Source organism: Pristiophorus japonicus, chromosome 1 (assembly GCF_044704955.1).
Source record: "Pristiophorus japonicus isolate sPriJap1 chromosome 1, sPriJap1.hap1, whole genome shotgun sequence".
NCBI lineage: Eukaryota > Metazoa > Chordata > Chondrichthyes > Pristiophoridae > Pristiophorus > Pristiophorus japonicus.
Window position 1 is genome coordinate 5,189,243 of NC_091977.1, and position 18,624 is coordinate 5,207,866.

The window sequence follows — 18,624 nt, forward strand, 5'->3', positions numbered from 1 at the left end:
AGCAATAAAGAAAGGAAAGATAGATTACGAAAGTAAACTTGCGCAAAACATAAAAACGGATAGTAAAAGTTTTTACCGATATATAAAACGGAAGAGAGTGACGAAAGTAAATGTTGGTTCCTTAGAAGATGAGAAGGGGGATTTAATAATGGGAAATGTGGAAATGGCTGAGACCTTAAACAATTATTTTGCTTCGGTCTTCACAGTGGAAGACACAAAAACCATGCCAAAAATTGCTGGTCACGGGAATGTGGGAAGGGAGGACCATGAGACAATCACTATCACTAGGGGGGTAGTGCTGGACAGGCTAATGGGACTCAAGGTAGACAAGCCCCCTGGTCCGGATGAAATGCATCCCAGGATATTAAAAGAGATGACAGAAGTTATAGCAGATACATTCGTTATACTCTACCAAAATTCTCTGGACTCTGGGGAGGTACCAGCGGATTGGAAAGCAGCTAATGTAACGCCTCTGTTTAAAAAAGGGGGCAGACAAAAGGCAGGTAACTATAGGCCGGTTAGTTTAACATCTGTAGTGGGGAAAATGCTTGAAGCTATCATTAAGGAAGAAATAATGTGACATCTAGATAGGAATAGTGCAATCAAGCAGACGCAACATGGATTCATGAAGGGGAAATCATGTTTAACTAATTTACTGGAATTCTTTGAGGATATAATGAGCTTGGTGGATAGAGATGTACCGATGAATGTGGTGTATTTAGATTTCCAAAAGGCATTCGATAAGGTGCCACACAAAAGGTTACTGCAGAAGATAAAGGTACGCGGAGTCAGAGGAAATGTATTAGTATGGATCGAGAATTGGCTGGCTAACAGAAAGCAGAGAGTCGGGATAAATGGGTTCTTTTTGGGTTGGAAATCGGTGGTTAGTGGTGTGCCACAGGGATCGGTGCTGGGACCACAACTGTTTACAATATACATAGATGACCTGGAAGAGGGGACAGAGTGTAGTGTTACAAAATTTGCAAATGACACAAAGATTAGTGGGAAAGCGGGTTGTGTAGAGGACACAGAGAGGCTGCAAAGAGATTTAGATAGGTTAAGCGAATGGGCGAAGGTTTGGCAGATGGAATACAATGTCGGAAAATGTGAGGTCATCCACCTTCGAAAAAAAAACAGTAAAAGGGAATATTATTTGAATGGGGAGAAATTACAACATGCTGAGGTGCAGAGGGACCTGGGGGTCCTTGTGCATGAATCCCAAAAAGTTAGTTTGCAGGTGCAGCAGGTAATCAGGAAGGCGAATGGAATGTTGGCCTTCATTGCGAGAGGGATGGAGTACAAAAGCAGGGAGGTCCTGCTGCAACTGTACAGGGTATTGGTGAGGCTGCACCTGGAGTACTGCGTGCAGTTTTGGTCACCTTACTTAAGGAAGGATATACTAGCTTTGGAGAGGGTACAGAGACGATTCACTAGGCTGATTCCGGAGATGAGGGAGTTACCTTATGATGATAGATTGAGTAGACTGGGTCTTTACTCGTTGGAGTTCAGAAGGATGAGGGGTGATCTTATAGAAACATTTAAAATAATGAAAGGGATAGACAAGATAGAGGCAGAGAGGTTGTTTCCACTGGTCGGGGAGACTAGAACTAGGGGGCACAGCCTCAAAATACGGGGGAGCCAATTTAAAACTGAGTTGAGAAGGAATTTCTTCTCCCAGAAGGTTGTGAATCTGTGGAATTCTCTGCCCAAGGAAGCAGTTGAGGCTAGCTCATTGAGTGTATTCAAATCACAGATAGATAGATTTTTTAACCAATAAGGGAATTAAGGGTTAAGGGGAGCGGGCGGGTAAGTGGAGCTGAGTCCACGGCCAGATCAGCCATGATCTTTTTGAATGGCGGAGCAGGCTCGAGGGGCTAGATGGCCTACTCCTGTTCCTAATTCTTCTGTCTTATGTCCTTATGTGTTCGGGGTAAAGAAAATGCATCAGTACCTGTTTGGCCTCAAATTTGAACTGGAAACCGATCACAAGCCCCTCACATCCCTGTTCCCTGAAAAAAAGGGGATTAATACTATTGCCTCAGCCCGCATATAAAGGTGAGCACTCGCACTATCAGCGTATAACTATACCATCCGCCTCAGGCCAGGCACCGAGAACTGTGCGCTTGCTCTCAGTCGGCTACCATTGCCCACCACGGGGGTGGAAATGGCGCAGCCTGCAAACCTGTTGATGGTGGCGCAGCCCGCAGACTTGTTGATGGTCATGGAAGCATTTGAAAATGATAAATCACCTGTCACGGCCCGCCAGATTAGGACTTGAACCAGTCAAGATCCTCAGCTGTCCATAGTAAAAAACTGTGTACTGCATGGGAGCTGGGCCAGCATCCCCGTTGAAATGCAAGAGCCAATCAAGCCGTTCCAGCGGCGAGAGGATGAGCTGTCCATTCAGGCAGACTGCCTGTTGTGGGGTAACTGCGTAGTGCTACCCAAAAAAGGGCAGGAAGACGTTCATCTCGGATCTCCACAGCACACATCCGGCTATAGTAATAATGAAAGCGATAGCCAGATCCCATGTGTGGTGGCCCGGTATCGACTCTGACTTCGGTACAAATGTCTGTTCTGGTGTGTTGGCTGTGCTCTCACTGGGCTGGCGTGTTGTTGGCCCTGCAGGGCTGCTGGGTGAGCCTGGCCTTGCTGGGCTGTTGGGCGTGATGGGTTCGATTTCCTGGTCCGGGGTGGTGTCGTTGATCCTTTGGGCGTGTGTTGTGGGCTCGAAAAAGGTGGTGTCTGCTGTGGGTTGTTCAGGGCAGTCTGTGAACCATAGCCTCGTTTGGTCCAGGTGCTTTCTGCAAATTTGTCCATTGTCTAGTTTGACTACAAACACCCTACTCCCTTCTTTAGCTATCACCGTGCCCGCGATCCACTTGGGACCATGTCCATAGTTTAGCACATACGCAGGGTCATTCAGATCAATTTCCCGTGACACAGTGGCGCGACCATCATTTACATTTTGTTGCTGCCGCCTGCTCTCTACCTGATCATGCAGGTTGGGGTGAACCAGCGAGAGTCTGATTTTAAGTGTCTTTTTCATGAGTAGCTCAGCTGAGGGCATCCCTGTGAGCGAGTGAGGTCTCGTGCGGTAGCTGAGCAGTACTCGGGACAGGCGGGTTTGGAGTGAGCTTTCTGTGACTCGTTTAAGGCTCTGTTTGATGGTTTGTACTGCCCGCTCTGCCTGCCCATTGGAGGCTGGTTTAAACGGGGCTGAGGTGACATGTTTGATCCCATTGCGGGTCATGAATTCTTTAAATTCGGCACTGGTGAAACATGGCCCGTTGTCACTGACCAGTATGTCAGGCAGGCCGTGGGTGGCAAACATGGCCCTCAGGCTTTCAATGTCAGCGGTGGCAGTGCTTCCCGACATTATTTCACATTCAATCCATTTTGAAAAAGTGTCCACCATCACCAGGAACATTTTACCGAGAAACGGGCCCACATAGTCGACATGGATCCTCGACCATGGTCTGTAGGGCCAAGACCACAAACTTAGTGGTGCCTCTCTGGGCGTGTTGCTCAACTGAGCACATACACTGCATTGCCGTACACAGGACTCTAAGTCAGAGTCGATATGGGCCACCACATGTGGATCTGGCTATCGCTTTCATCGTTACTATACCCGGGTGTGTGCTGTGGAGATCCGAGATGAACGTCTCCCTGCCCTTTTTTGGTAGCACTACGCGGTTACCCCACAACAGGCAGTCTGCCTGAATGGACAGCTTGTCCTGTCGCTGCTGGAACGGCTTGATTAGCTCTTGCATTTCAACGGGGATGCTGGCCCAGCTCCCATGCAGTACACAGTTTTTTACTAGGGACAGCTGAGGATCTTGACTGGTCCAAGTCCTAATCTGGCGGGCCGTGACAGGTGATTTATCATTTTCAAACGCTTCCATGACCATCAACAAGTCTGCGGGCTGCGCCACCATCAACAGGTTTGCAGGCTGCGCTTTTAATAAGACACTCCAGAGTGAGGAACGGAGGCCTGTTCCTCACTCTGGAGTGTCTTATTAAAGACTGAGGTCACTGTTACTTTAACCTCCCTGCGTGCAGCCTCATCTGTGTTAGGAACACAATAGTTGCATGTAAACCAGGCGTAGAAAGGCCCAAGGTTAGGCTCCAATGACCTGCGCCTGTGGGACATCTGAAAAAGAACTGATCTGAAATTGATTGAGGCCATTTTTACGTGTTCGGGTCTGCCCCCTAAAACAGACGTTGGACCCCAACTATTTACAATCTATATTAATGACTTGGAAGAAAGGGCCAAGTGTAATGTAGCCAAGTTAGCTGATGATACAAAGATGGGAGGGAAAGCAATGTGTGAGGAGGACACAAAAAATCTGCCAAAGGACATGGACAGGCTAAGTGAGTGGGCAAAAATTTAGCAGATGGAATATAATGTTAGAAAGTGTGAGGTCATGCACTTTGCACAAAAAAATAGAAGAGCAAGTTATTATTTAAATGGAGAAAGATTGCAAAGTGCTGCAGTGCAGCGGGACCTGGGGGTACTTGTGCATGAAACACAAAAGGTTAGTATGCAGGTACAGCAAGTGATCAGGGAGGCCAATGGAATCTTGGCCTTTATTGCAAAGGGGATGGAGTATAAAAGCAGGGAAGCCTTGCTACAGTTATACAGGGTATTGGTGAGGCCACACCTGGAATACTGCGTGCAGTTTTGGTTTCCATATTTACAAAAGGATATACTTGCTTTGGAGGCAGTTCAGAGAAGGCTCACTAGGTTGATTCTGGGGATGAGGGGGCTTGACTTATGAGAAAATGTTGAGGAGGTTGGGCCTCTACTCATTGTAATTCAGAAGAATGAGAGGTGATTTTATCGAAACATCTAAGATTATGAGGGGGCTTGACAAGGTGGATGCAGAGAGGATGTTTCTACTGATGGGGGAGACTTGAACTAGGGGGCATGATCTTAGAATAAGGGGCCACCCATTTAAAACTGAGATGAGGAGGAATTTCTTCTCTCAGAGGGTTGTAAATCTGTGGAATTCACTGCCTGAGAGAACTGTGGAAGCCGGGACATTGAACAAATTTAAGACAGAGATAGACAGCTTCTTAACCAATAAGGGGATAAGGGGTTATGGGGAGCGGGCGGGGAAGTGGACCTGACTCCATGATCAGATCAGCCATGATCGTATTAAATGGCAGAGCAGGTTCGAGGGGCTGTATGGCCGACTTCTGCTCCTATTTCTTATGTTCTTATGTTTCATGTGCTAATGATGGGCCTCTCTGCTAGATTGGGGCTGCCCTGAGCAAAGCAGAGCAGGTCTCGCGCTATCTGGACATGAATATGGCCTAGTCAGTGGCCACCAATGAGAAGCTAAGGATGGGCACTTGAAGTGCCATAACCTGCAGGGTTACAGACCTCGAGCTGGTAATTGGGATTAGACTGGATAACCTCTTGTTGGCCGGCGCAGATACGATGGTAAGTACTGCAGGGAATCGAATACGTCCAGGGTGATCTCCTGGACTAGTTTCGATCAACTGGATGTGTCGAAGAGGAATTTTCCCAGACTTCTTTTCCCTCAATTGGCCTGGGTTTTTATCTGGTTTTTGTCTCTCCCAGGAGATCACATGGCTCCGGTTGGGGTGGAGTGTAGAATGTTTCAGTGTAAGGGGTGTTGCAGTTGTGTGAGGCGGACTGGTTGGGCTGGGTGCTCTTTACCTTTCCGCCATTGTTCATTGTTCATAGGTTTATATGTAACCTTCAGGGCTGCTGACCGAGGGCCGTGCGGCTCTTTGTCGGCCGGTGCGGACACGATGGGCCGAAATGGCCTCCTTCTGTAAATTTCTATGTTTCTATGTTCAAAGATTTGTTTTGTTAAATTGATGTGGAGGCAGGAGGAACAGAAATTCTCCTGATAGCCATGTTCGGGACTCCCTTCCAACTGTCGTCCCCGACCCCTCCCTACCTCCGGCCTCTGCCAGGGAAGCCCGAGATTGAGCACTTCCTTCCAGCTGCGTGTGGTTGGGTCTGGGCACGGGCAACTCATCGCGATGATGTAGATTAGGGCCGAGGACCAATTTACATAGGATTACATAGGATATATAGCACCGAAACAGGCCATTCGGCCCAACCAGTCCATGCCAGCGTTTATGCTCCACTCGAGCCTCCTTCCGTCTTTCCTCATCGAAATCTATCAGCATAACCCACGATTCCCTTCTCCCTCATATGCTTGTCTAGCCTCCCCTTAAATGCATCGATACTATTCACTTCAAGCATTCCCTGTGGTCGTGAGTTCCACATTGTCAGCACTCTTTGGATAAAGACATTTCTTCTGAATTCCCGATTGGATTTCTTGGTAACTATCTTATATTGATAGCCTCTAGTTATGTTTTTCCCCACAAGTGGAAATACTCTCTCTTTATCCACTCTATCAAATCCTTTCATAGAAACATAGAAAATAGGTGCAGCAGTAGGCCATTCGGCCCTTCGAGCCTGCATCACCATTCAATAAGATCATGACTGATCATTCACCTCAGTACCCCTTTCCTGTTTTCTCTCCATATCTCTTGATCCCTTTGACCGTAAGGGCCATATCTAACTCACTCTTGAATATATCCAACGAACTGACATCAACAACTCGCTGCGGTAGATAATTCCACAGGTTAACAACTCTCTGAGTGAAGAAGTTTCTCCTCATCTCAGTCCTAAATGGCTTACCCCTTATTCTTACTCTGTGTCCCTTGGTTCTGGACTTCCCCAAAAACGGGAGCATTCTTCCTGCATCTAACCTGTCCAGTCCCGTCAGAATTTTATATGTTTCCATGAGATCCTCTCTCATCCTTCTAAATTCCAGTGAATATAGGCCCAGTCGATCCAGTCTCCCCTCATGTCAGTCTTGCCATCCCGGGAATCAGTCTGGTGAACCTTCGCTGCATTCCCTCAACAGCAAGAACGTCCTTCCTCAGATTAGGAGACCAAAACTGAACACAATATTCCAGGTGAGACCTCACCAAGGCCCTGCACAACTGCAGTAAGACCTCCCTGCTCCTATACTCAAAACCCCTAGCAATGAAGGCTAACATGCCATTTGCCTTCTTCAACACCTGCTGTACCTTCATGCCAACTTTCAATGACTGATGTACCATGACACCCAGGTCTCGTTGCACCTACCCTTTTCCTAATCTGGCGCCATTCAGATAATATTCTGTCTTCGTGTTTTTGCCACCAAAGTGGATAACCTCACATTTACCCACGTTATACTTCATCTGCCATGCATTTGCCCACTCACCTAACCTGTCCAAGTCACCCTGCAGCCTCTGAGCATCCTTCTCACAGCTCACACCTGCAAACTTGGAGATATTACACTCAATTCCTACATCAAAATCATTGATATATATTGTAAATAGCTGGGGTCCCAGCACTGAGCCCTGCGGCACCCCACTGGTCACTGCCTGCCATTCTGAAAAGGACCCGTTTATCCCGTCTCTCTGCTTCCTGTCTGCCAACCAGTTCTCTATCCACGTCAATACATTACCCCAATACCATGTGCTTTAATTTTGCACACCAATCTCTTGTGTGGGACCTTTTCAAAAGCCTTTTGAAAGTCCACATCCACTGGTTCTCCCTTATCCACTCTATTAGTTACATCCTCAAAAAATTCTAGAAGATTTGTCAAGCATGATTTCCCTTTCATAAATCCATGCTGACTTGGACCGATCCTGTCACTGCTTTCCAAATGTGCTGCGATTTCATCTTTAATAATTGATTCCAACATTTTCCCCACTACCGATGTCAGGCTAACTGGTCTATAATTCTCCTTTTTAGCTCTCCCTCCTTTCTTAAAAAGTGGTGTTACATTAGCTACCCTCGAGTCCATACGAACTGATCCAGAGTCGATAGATTGTTGGAAAATGGTCACCATTACTATCAGGCCCTGGGGATTTATCGGCCTTCAAGCCCATCAATTTCCTTAACACAATTTCCTGACTAATAAGAATTTCCTTCAGTTCCTCCTTCTCACTAGACCCTCGGTCCCCTAGTATTTCCGGATGGTTATTTGTGTCTTCCTTTGTGAAGACAGAACCAAAGTATTTGTTCAAGTGGTCTGCCATTTCTTTGCTCCCCATTATAAATTCACCTGATTATGACTGCAAGGGACCTACATTTGTCTTCACTAATCTTTTTCTCTTCACATATCTATAGAAGCTTTTGCAGACAGTTTTATGTTCCCAGCAAGCTTCCTCCGTACTCTATTTTCCCACTCTTAATTAAATCATTTGTTCTCTTCTGCTAAATTCTCAATTTCTCCCAGTCCTCAGGTTTGCTGCTTTTTCTGACCAATTTATATGCCTCTTCCTTGGATTTAACACTATCCCTAATTTCCCTTGTTAGCCACGGTTAAGCCACCTTCTCCGTTTTATTTTTACTCCAGACAGGAATATATAATTGTTGAAGTTCATCCATGTGATCTTTAAATGTTTGCCATTGCCTATCCACCGTCAACCATTTAAGTATCATTCATCAGCCTATTCTAGCCAATTCACGTCTCATACCATCGAAGTTACCTTTCCTTAAATTCAGGACCCTCTGAATTAACTGTGTCACTCTCCATCTTAATAAAGAATTCTACCACATTATGGTCACTCTTCCCAAAGGGGCCTTGCACAACAAGATTGCTAATTAGTCCTTTCTCATTACATATCACCTAGTCGAGGATGGGCAGCCCTCTAGTTGATTCCTCGACATATTGGTCTAGAAAACCATCCCTAATACACTCCAGGAAATCCTCCTCCACAGTATTTCTACCAGTTTGGTTAGCCCAATTTATATGTAGATTAAATTCCCCATGGTAACTGCTGTACCTTTATTGCACGCATCCCGAATTTCTTGTTTGATGCTGTCCCCACCCTCACTACTACTGTTTGGTGGTCTGTACACAACTCCCACTAGCATTTTCTGCCCTTTGGTATTCCGCAGCTCCACCCATACAGATTCTACATCATTCAAGCCAATGTCCTTCCTTACTATTGCGTTAATTTTCTCTTTAACCAGCAATGCTACCCCACCTCCTTTTCCTTTCTGTCTATCTTTCCTAAATGTTGAATACCCCTGGATGTTGAGTTCCCAGCCTTGGTCACCCTGGAGCCATGTCTCCGTGATGCCAATTACATCATATCCGTTAACAGTTATCTGCGCAGTTAATTCGTCCACCTTATTACGAATACTCCTCGCATTGAGGCACAGAGCCTTCAGGTTTGTCTTTTTAACACACTTTGCCCCTTTAGAATTTTGCTGTAATGTGGCCCTTTTTGATTTTTGCCTTGGGTTTCTCTGCCCTCCACTTTTACTTTTCTTCTTTCTATCTTTTGCTTCTGCCCCCATTCTACTTCCCTCTGTCTCCCTGCATAGGTTCCCATCCCCCTGCCATATTAGTTTAACCCCTCCCCAACAGCACTAGCAAACACTCCCCCTCGGACATTGGTTCCGGTCCTGCCCAGGTGCAGACCGTCCGGTTTGTACTGGTCCCACCTCCCCCAGAACCGGTTCCAATGTCCCAGGAATTTGAATCCCTCCCTCCTGCACCACTGCTCAAGCCACGTATTCATCTGAGCTATCCTGCGATTCCTACTCTGACTAGCACGTGGCACTGGTAGCAATCCTGAGATTACTACCTTTGAGGTCCTGCTTTTTAATTTAACACCTAGCTCCCTAAATTAGGCTTGTAGGACCTTATCCCGTTTTTTTACCTATATCGTTGATACCTATATGCACCACGACAACTGGCTGTTCTCCCTCCCCCTTCAAAATGTGCTGCAGCCGCTCCGAGACATCCTTGACCCTTGCACCAGAGAGGCAACATACCCCCTGCTCTCACTGCTCCTCGACGACCATTATTAGGTCACCTCTCAGCCTTCTTTTTGCAAGAGAAATGAGACCCAGCCTGTTCATCCTTTCCTGATCTGCATACCCTCGCATTTCTGGTATCATCCTTGTAAATCTTTTCAGTGCCTCTATATCCCTTTTTATAATGTGGCGACCAGAACTGTACGCAGTGTGGTCTTACCAAGGTTCGATACAGGTTTAGCATAACTTCCCTACTTTTCAATTCTATCCCTCTAGAAATAAATCCTAGTGCTTGGTTTGCTTTTTTTTTAATGGCCTTGCTAACCTGTGGCGCAACTTTTAGTGATTTTGTCGCGATGCAAGGGGACTCCGTCTTCAGGAGCAGGGAACTTACCCATTCTGCGCTTCAAAACTGGCCGGAACTCATCTTTGGGCCCAAGTACCCACCCAACAATCCCTTCAGGTCTTGTAGGAGGCTCACGTCATAATTTGTGCTTATAGGGTTAGATGGAGAGGGGTGAGAGGAGCATTATGTGGACCCATGTGGAATATGGGTCGTTTCTGTGCTGTCGATTCTATGTGCTTTTCCTTTTATTTATTGGTTAATTCAGTTTAAGCTTTAAGTCGAAAGAAACCGCTGCTTTTTTGCAAGGTGGAGCCTTTGATAAGACACAGCAGCAGAGAGGGCATAGCGTGAGTAAATGTCACCCAAACTTTGCTGGGAGGGTGAGGGCTTCCCCCAGTCCTGGATTGTTGTGTATGCAATAACGGTTCAAACTAAGTACTGTTTGACTAAGCAAGGTACAACCTTGGCTCTGCTTTATTTAGGCTCAAAGTGCCTGACTCTCAAAATGGCTGGCCTTTTATACCTGAGCAGCACCATGTGCATGCTGCTTAGTGGCCTCCAACAATGACGCCATCTGGTGGCTACAAACAGAATGTACATACATGACATGGATCAACTCCAACGATAACTGGAGGAGGTTGAATGAATGTTTCATACCAGGTATTTTTTATTGCCTTTTTATCTAATGCCACAAAAATTCAACAGGGAGCTGATTCGAGTGATTTGAGGCTGATCACTGTCAGGTGACAAGATATTGGGCCCGAATTTAGTCAAGGTCCGCCCAAGTGCCGCTGATGGCCGCTGAGTTACCTGACGATACTTTGGGCGGGATATTAATCAACGAGGTCCCTCGAAGGGCTGCGGGCGACAAATGGACGACGTACGCCGCCAATCTGGGTGGCAGCTGGCGGGAGCTCCTATTCTCGGCGGGAGAGGCGCTTGCCGCCCAAGTGCCACCGAGGATGGAGTCGGGCCCACGGAGGGTCGAAGAGCTGAAAGAAAAGATCATCAGTAAAAAAAATTTAAAAACTATTGGAAGACCTTCGGGGGACCCCATGCAGGTAAGTCGCTGTGGGAAAAAATATATAAAATGTTCACTCACCTTGTTTTCCGGGTCTTCAGACTCAGCCTCCAGCCAGCGGACCACCCTCATTCTGCCGCCGACTCCCACCCACAGGAATATGGGAGCTCGCCGTGGCACTGGGTGTATCTGCAGGAGGAATGCCAGCGACACTGGGCGGTAAATAGATCAATTTCGGCCTAACCCAGGATCAGCTCAAAGTGAAGGGAAAAGTAGATGAGGATAATATTCATTTCGGAAACAATTTAGCGAGGGGCAAATACATTCGAGGAATAGAATCAAAATAGACTACTTATAAAATTACTTTTCAAATAAAAATAGTTTCGACAAAAAAAATCATCGGAAAAGCAGTAGTATTTAAAAAAATTAGAAAGGAAAATTTGCAGGGCAATGGGTAAAGACTAATTGGGAGTGGGACTAATTGGATAGCTCGTCAAAGAGCTGGCACAGGCTCTATGGACAGAATGGCCTCTTTCTATGCTGTATCCTGCTACGATCCTTAGGGATAAAGATCCAAAGGATGGGAGGATGTGTTTACAGGAAGATCTGGACAATAGGATTAACAGAAACCTGGGCAAACTTATCGGGAAATATTTAGAGGAATAGTAAAGACAAGAAAAGAGACAATATTTAAAAGAGGGAGTGCATGGTATGGAGAGGGTTGATGTAAAGACTTGAAAGACTTGCATTTATATAGCGCCTTTCACGACCACTGGACGTCTCAAAGTGCTTTACAGCCAATGAAGTACTTTTGGAGTGCAGTCACTGTTGTGATGTAGGAAATGCAGCAGCCAATTTGCGCACAGCAAGCTCCCATAAACAGGAATGTGATAATGACCAGATAATCTGTTTTGTTATGTTGATTGAGGGATAAATATTGGCTCCAGGACACTGGGGATAACTCCCCTGCTCTTCTTCGAAATAGTGCCACGGGATCTTTTACATCCACTTGAGAGAGCAAACGGGGCCTCGGTTTAATGTCTCATCTGAAAGACGGCACCTCTGAGAGTGCAGCACTCCCTCAGTGCCGCCCCTCCGGCAGTGCAGCACTCCTTCAGTACTGCCCCTCCGACAGTGCAGTACTCCTTCAGTACTGCCCCTCCGACAGTGCTGCACTCCTTTAGTACTGCCCCTCCGACAGTGCAGCGCTCCCTCAGTACTGCCCCTCCGACAGTGCAGCACTCCCTCAGTACTGCCCCACCGGCAGTGCAGCATTCCTTCAGTACTGCCCCTCCGACAGTGCTGCACTCCTTTAGTACTGCCCCTCCAACAGTGCAGCGCTCCCTCAGTACTGCCCCTCCGACAGTGCAGCACTCCTTTAGTACTGCCCCTCCGACAGTGCAGCACTCCCTTAGTACTGCCCCTCCGGCAGTGCAGCACTCCTTCAGTACTGCCCCTCCGACAGTGCTGCACCCCTTTAGTACTGCCCCTCCGACAGTGCAGCACTCCCTCAGTACTGTCTCTCCGACAGTACAGAGCTTCCTCAGTACTGCACTGGGAGTGTCAGTCTATATTTTTTATGCTCTAGTCCCTAGACTGGGATTTGAATCCACAACCTTCTGACTCAGAGGCGAGAGTGCCACCCACTGAGCCACGGCTGACACTATAGAAAAGGGAGGGGTACAGATATAGTCAATGTGTTGGAGCTCGTTGATAAAAAAAGAACTTGTTCTATTAGTCATGGCATTTTACTTCAAAAGTACTTGATTGGCTGTAAAGCACTTTGTCTATGTCCTGACATTGTGAGAGGCACTATATAAATGCAAGTTCTTTCTTTAAAATTGCACTATCTGCCCACTGGCTGGCACTGTATTACTAATGGCACATTTTTCGTTAGCTCCTAGCAGGTTCTGCTAGTGGTCTTTGAAGGGACTGCTAGAGGCTGCCAGCAAAACGCAAAGTTAAAAATGTTTTTCTTACCTGACCGTGGAACCAGAGGAGCAGGAGTGCTTAAAACTGCAGCTTCGCTGCCAGTCAATGCTCAGCTCCCTGCCAATCTCCCACCCCTACCCTTTGCCAATCTTAACCTTGGTGGCCAGCACACTGCCTCTTGGGCCACGTTAGCGTCCCCGACCAGGCCAACATCCTCAGCATCGAAGCACTGACCACACTTGATCAGCTCCACTGGGCAGGCCACATTATCCACACGCCAGACACAAGACTCCCAAAGCAAGCGCTCTACTCGGAACTACTTCACGACAAACGAGCCAAAGGTGGGCAGAGGAAACGTTACAAGGACACCCTCAAAGCCTCCCTGATAAAATGCAACATCCCCACCGACACCTGGGAGTCCCTGGCCAAAGACCATCCTAAGTGGAAGAAGAGCATCCGGGAGGGCGCTGAGCACCTCGAGTCTCATCGCCAAGAGCATGCAGAAATCAAGCGCAGGCAGCGGAAAGAGCGTGCGACAAACCAGTCCCACCCACCCCTTCCCTCAACCACTGTCTGTCCCACCTGTGACAGGGACTGTGGTTCTCGTATTGGACTCTGCAGCCACCTAAGGACTCATTTTTAGAGTGGAAGCAAGTCTTCCTCAATTCCGAGGGACTGCCTATGATGATGTCATAAGAAGACCAATACCGTGTGGTCCTCTTGCTGAGCATTTTCGGTGTGGCGGTTTGCGCCCTAGGTTGGGTGGGATCCAATTTCGCGGCCCATGTTCTTCTATTTTTTTTATTCGTTCCAGGATGTGGGCGTCACTGGCAAGGCTGGCATTTATTGCCCATCCCTAACTCCCCTTGAGAAGGTGGCGGTGAACAGCTGCAGTCCGTGTGGTGAAGGTGCTCCCACAGTGCTGTTAGGGAGGGGGTTCCAGGATTGTGACCCAGCGACGATGAAGGAACGGCCGATATATTTCCAGTTCAGGATGGTGTGTGACTTGGAGGGGAACGTGGAGGTGGTGGTGTTCCCATGCTCCTGCTGCCCTTGTCCTTCTAGGTGGTAGAGGTCGCGGGTTTGGGAGGTGCTGCCGAAAAAGCCTTGGTGAGTTGCTGCAGTGCATCTTGTAGATGGTGCACACTGCAGCCACGGTGCACCGGTGGTGGAGGGAGTGAGTGTTGAAGGTGGTGGATGGGGGGCCAATCAAGCGGCTGCTTTGTGTTGGATAGTGTCGAGCTTCTTGAGTGTTGTGGAAGCTGCACTCATCCAGGCAAGTGGAGAGTATTCTATCACCCTCCTGACTTGTGCCTTGTAGATGGTGGAAAGGCTTTGGGGAGTCAGGAGGTGAGACACTCGCCACACAATACCCAGCCTCTGACCTGCTCTTGTTACCACAGTATTTATGTGGCTGGTCCAGTTAAATTTCTGGTCAATGGTGACCCCCAGGATGTTGATGGTGGGGGATTCGGCGATGGTAATGCTATTGAAGGTTAAGCGGCGGTGGTTAGACTCTCGCTTGTTGGAGATGGTCATTGCCTGGCACTTTTGGGACGTGAATGTGACTTGCCACTTATCAGCCCAAGTCTGAATGTCGTCCAGGTCTTGCTGCATGCGGGCACGGACTAATTCATTAACTGAAGAGTTGTGAATGGCAATGAACACTGTGCAGTCATCAGCGACCACCCCACTTCCGACCTGATGATGGAGGGAAGGGCATTAATGAAGCAGCTGAAGATGGTTGGGCCGAGGACACTGCCCTGAGGAACTCCTGCAGCGATGTCCTGGAGCTGTGATGATTGACCTCCAACCACCACAACCATCTTCCTTTGTGCTAGGTATGACTCTAGCCAGTGGAGAGTTTTCCCCCTGATTCCCATTGGCTTCAGTTTTACCGGGACTACTTGATGCTGCACTTGGTCAAATGCCGCCTTGATATCAAAGGCAGTCACTATCACCTCACCTCTGGAATTCAACTCTTTTGTCCATGTTTGGACCAAAGCTTTAATGAGGTCTGGACCCAAATTGTCCTGCGGATCCCAAACTGAGCATCGGTGAGCAGGTTATTGGTGAGTAAGTGCCGCTTGATAGCACTGTCGACGACACCTTCCATCACTTTGCTGATGATTGAGAGTAGACTGATGGGGCGGTAATTGGCCGGATTAGATTTGTCCTGCTTTTTGTGGACAGGACATACCTGGGCAGTTCTCCACATTGTCGGGTAGATGCCAGTGCTGTAGCTGTACTGGAACAGCTTGGCTAGAGGCACGGCTAGTTCTGGAGCACAGGTCTTCAGCACAACAGCCAGGATGTTGTCAGGGCCCATAGCTTTTGCTGTATCCAGTGCGCTCAGCCATGCCCGTATTGGCTGAAGACTGGCTTCTGTGATGGTGGGGAACCTCAGGAGGAGGCTGATATGGATCATCCACTCAGCACTTCTGGCTGAAGATGGTTGCAAACGCTTCAGCCTTGTCTTTTGCACTCACGTGCTGGACTCCGGAATCATTGAGGATGGGGATATTCATGGAGCCTCCCCCTCCCGTTAGTTGTTTAATTGTCCACCACCATTCACGACTGCATGTGGCAGGACTGCACAGCTTTGATCCGATCCGTTGATTGTGGGATCGCTTAGCTATGTTTATAGCATGTTGCTGCCGCTGCTTAGCATGCATGTAGTCCTGTGTTGCAGCTTCCCCAGGTTGATACCTCATTTTTAGTTACGCCTGGTGCTGCTCCTAGCATGCTCTTCATTGAACCAGGGTTGGTCCCCTGGCTTGGTTGTAATAGTAGAGTGAGGATATGCCAGGCAATGGGGTTACAGATTGTGGTGGAATACAATTCTGCTGCTGCTGATGGCCCACAGCTCCTCATGGATGCCCAATTTTGAGTTGCTAGATCTGTTCTTAAACTGTCCCATTGAGCACGGTGGTAGTGCCACACGATGGAGGGTGTCCTCGGTGTGAAGACGGGACTTTGTCTCCACAATGACTGTGCGGTGGTTACTGCTACCAATGCTGTCATGGACAGATGCATCTATGAGAGGTAGATTGGTGAGAACGAGGGCAAGTAGGTTTTTTCCTCATGTTGGTTCTCTCACCACCTGACGTAGGACACAGCTGCCAGACTGGGCCTGCAAGACTCGGCCAGTTCGGTCAGTAGTGGTGCTACCGAGCCACTCCTAGTGATAGGCATTGAAGTTCCCCCACCCAGAGTACATTCTGTACCCTTGCTACCTTCAGCGCTTCCAAGTGGTGTTCAACATGGAGCAGTACTGATTCCTCAGCTGAGGGAGGGCGGTAAGTGGTAATCAGCAGGAGGTTTCCTTGCCCATGCTTGATCTGAAGCCATGAAACTTCATGGTATCCGGAGTCAATGTTGAGGACTCCTTGGGCCACTCCCTCCCGACTGTATACCACTGTGCTGCCACCCCTGGTGGATCTATCCTGCCGGTGGGACAGGACATACCCAGGGATGGTGATGGAGGAGTCTGGGACATTGTCTGAAAGGTATGATTCTGTGAGTATGACCATGTCAGGCTGTTGCTTGACTAGTCTGTGGGACAGCTGTCCCAATTTGGGTACAAATCCCTAGATGTTAGTGAGAGGGGGCCGAAATCCAGCCTCCCAATAAGACCTGTTACCGCCGGAAAGCGGCGATCATGTGGCAATATCGAATGGCCGGCAATTTTTTTGTTGAATGGCCGCCCCTCACGAAATTCTCCTTGGTGATTTTTCCGGCGGTCCCCACTTCCGCACCGCTGCTGCTGACCCCTCCGAAGTGCGTCATCAAAGCGCATACTGCCAATCTCCCACCCCAGAGCAAAATTAACCTTCAAAAATCTTCGGCCTGCCGAGAGGTGCCCCCGACAGCTTTTTCTATCAGTTCACTGTGTGTTTGCAGTGTGTGCAAAATGGCGGTGCGGCCGCCATTATAGGGGCGGGCGCACTGCCGCGGCCGCCATCTTAATTTTTTTGTCAGCGATTGCCAGGTTGGAGCGACAATTATGCGTCCGGGTTCAGTGTGCAAGCGCCAACCCCTTACCCCTTTCCCGGTATTGCCCCGCTGGAGCGGCCCCACCACAGGTCGGTGCCCCTGACAGCTTTTGCTGTCGGTACACGCTCTGTGGCTTGGCGGTGCGGCCGCCTTTAAAGGGGAGGTGGCGCTGCTGCGGCCGCCATGTTATTTCTTTTTGCCAACCGACTGCCAGGTCGGTCCGACAATTATGGCCGCGGGTCCGGCCGGGCCGCCAACAGGCAGCCTGGCACCACCTTTTGGGTGACTGGCCGCTAGCAAGGCCAAAACCCTCCCTGGTGGCCCAGTAGACCTAACCAAACTAATCGTAGAGCTCGCAGCGGCCTTCCCCTTTCAGTGAAGGGGAGAGACATGGTGACGCCCGCGTGATGTAATCCGCGCTATGCTGATGACTGATAGCGGCGGACACTCCTGCCCCCACTTCCGCTCCCAGTTTGATGAACACTCCGCTCCCACCCCCACTATCACCGACTTCCGCCCCGCTGGGAAAAAAAGACAAAGAGCTGAGCTTCGCGCAAGCAGTGGTGAAAACAGCTGAAACACGGTTGGTGCGCCCCGTTTTGCAGCAGGGGTGAATTTCAGCCCCGAGGACTTTGCAGGGTCGATGGGGCTGGGTATGCCATTGTCGTGTCCGAAGCCGGTGCTGAAGTCGATGCCGTGTGGTGCGTCTGGTTTTATTCTTATTATTGTTTTCTGTAGCGATTTGTTGCAACGGAGTGTCTCGCTGGGCCATTTCCGAGGATTGTTAAGAGTCAACCATATTGCTGCAGGTCTGGAGTCACATATAGGTCATCATCATCATAGGCAGTCCCTCGGAATCGAGGAAGACTTGCTTCCACTCTAAAAACGAGTCCTTAGGTGGCTGAACAATCCAATACGGGAACCACAGTCCCTGTCACAGGTGGGACAGATAGTGGTTGAGGGAAGGGGTGGGTGGGACTGGTTTGCCGCACGCTCCTTCCACTGCCTGCGCTTGGTTTCTGCATGCTCTCGGCGACGAGACTCGAGGTGCTCAGCGCCCTCCCGGATGCACTTCCTCCACTGAGGGCGGTCTTTGGCCAGGGACTCCCAGGTGTCGGTGGGGATGTTGCACTTTATCAGGGAGGCTTTGAGGGCATCCTTGAAACGTTTCCTCTGCCCACCTTTGGCTCGTTTGCCGTGTAGGAGTTCCGAGTATAGCGCTTGCTTTGGGAGTCCCGTGACTGGCATGCGAACAATGTGGCCTGCCCAGCGGAGCTGATCGAGTGTGGTCAGTGCTTTGATGCTGGGGATGTTGGCCTAGTCGAGGACGCTAACGTTGGTGCGTCTGTCCTCCCAGGGGATTTGTAGGATCTTGCGGAGACATCGTTGGGGGTTCATATAGTCAGACCAGGTAAGGGCGGCAGATTTCTTTCCCTAAAGGAACATTCGTGAACCCGATAGGTTTTTACAAGTTTCATGGGCACCATTAGTGACACTAGCTTTTTATTCCAGTAA

General features: G+C 48.8%; 1 protein-coding gene across 1 annotated transcript in view; it reads right to left on the bottom strand.

Moving 5' to 3' along the window:
- Positions 1 to 10,636: 10,636 nt before the first annotated feature.
- LOC139261944 (coiled-coil domain-containing protein 152) overlaps positions 10,637 to 18,624 on the bottom strand; it is a 270,445-nt gene continuing 262,457 nt past the window's right edge. The window contains exon 9 of the mRNA XM_070877128.1: positions 10,637 to 11,152. Within this exon, the coding sequence (XP_070733229.1) occupies positions 11,078 to 11,152 (75 nt within the window). The 3' untranslated portion in view covers positions 10,637 to 11,077. The remainder of the gene's footprint in view (positions 11,153 to 18,624) is intronic.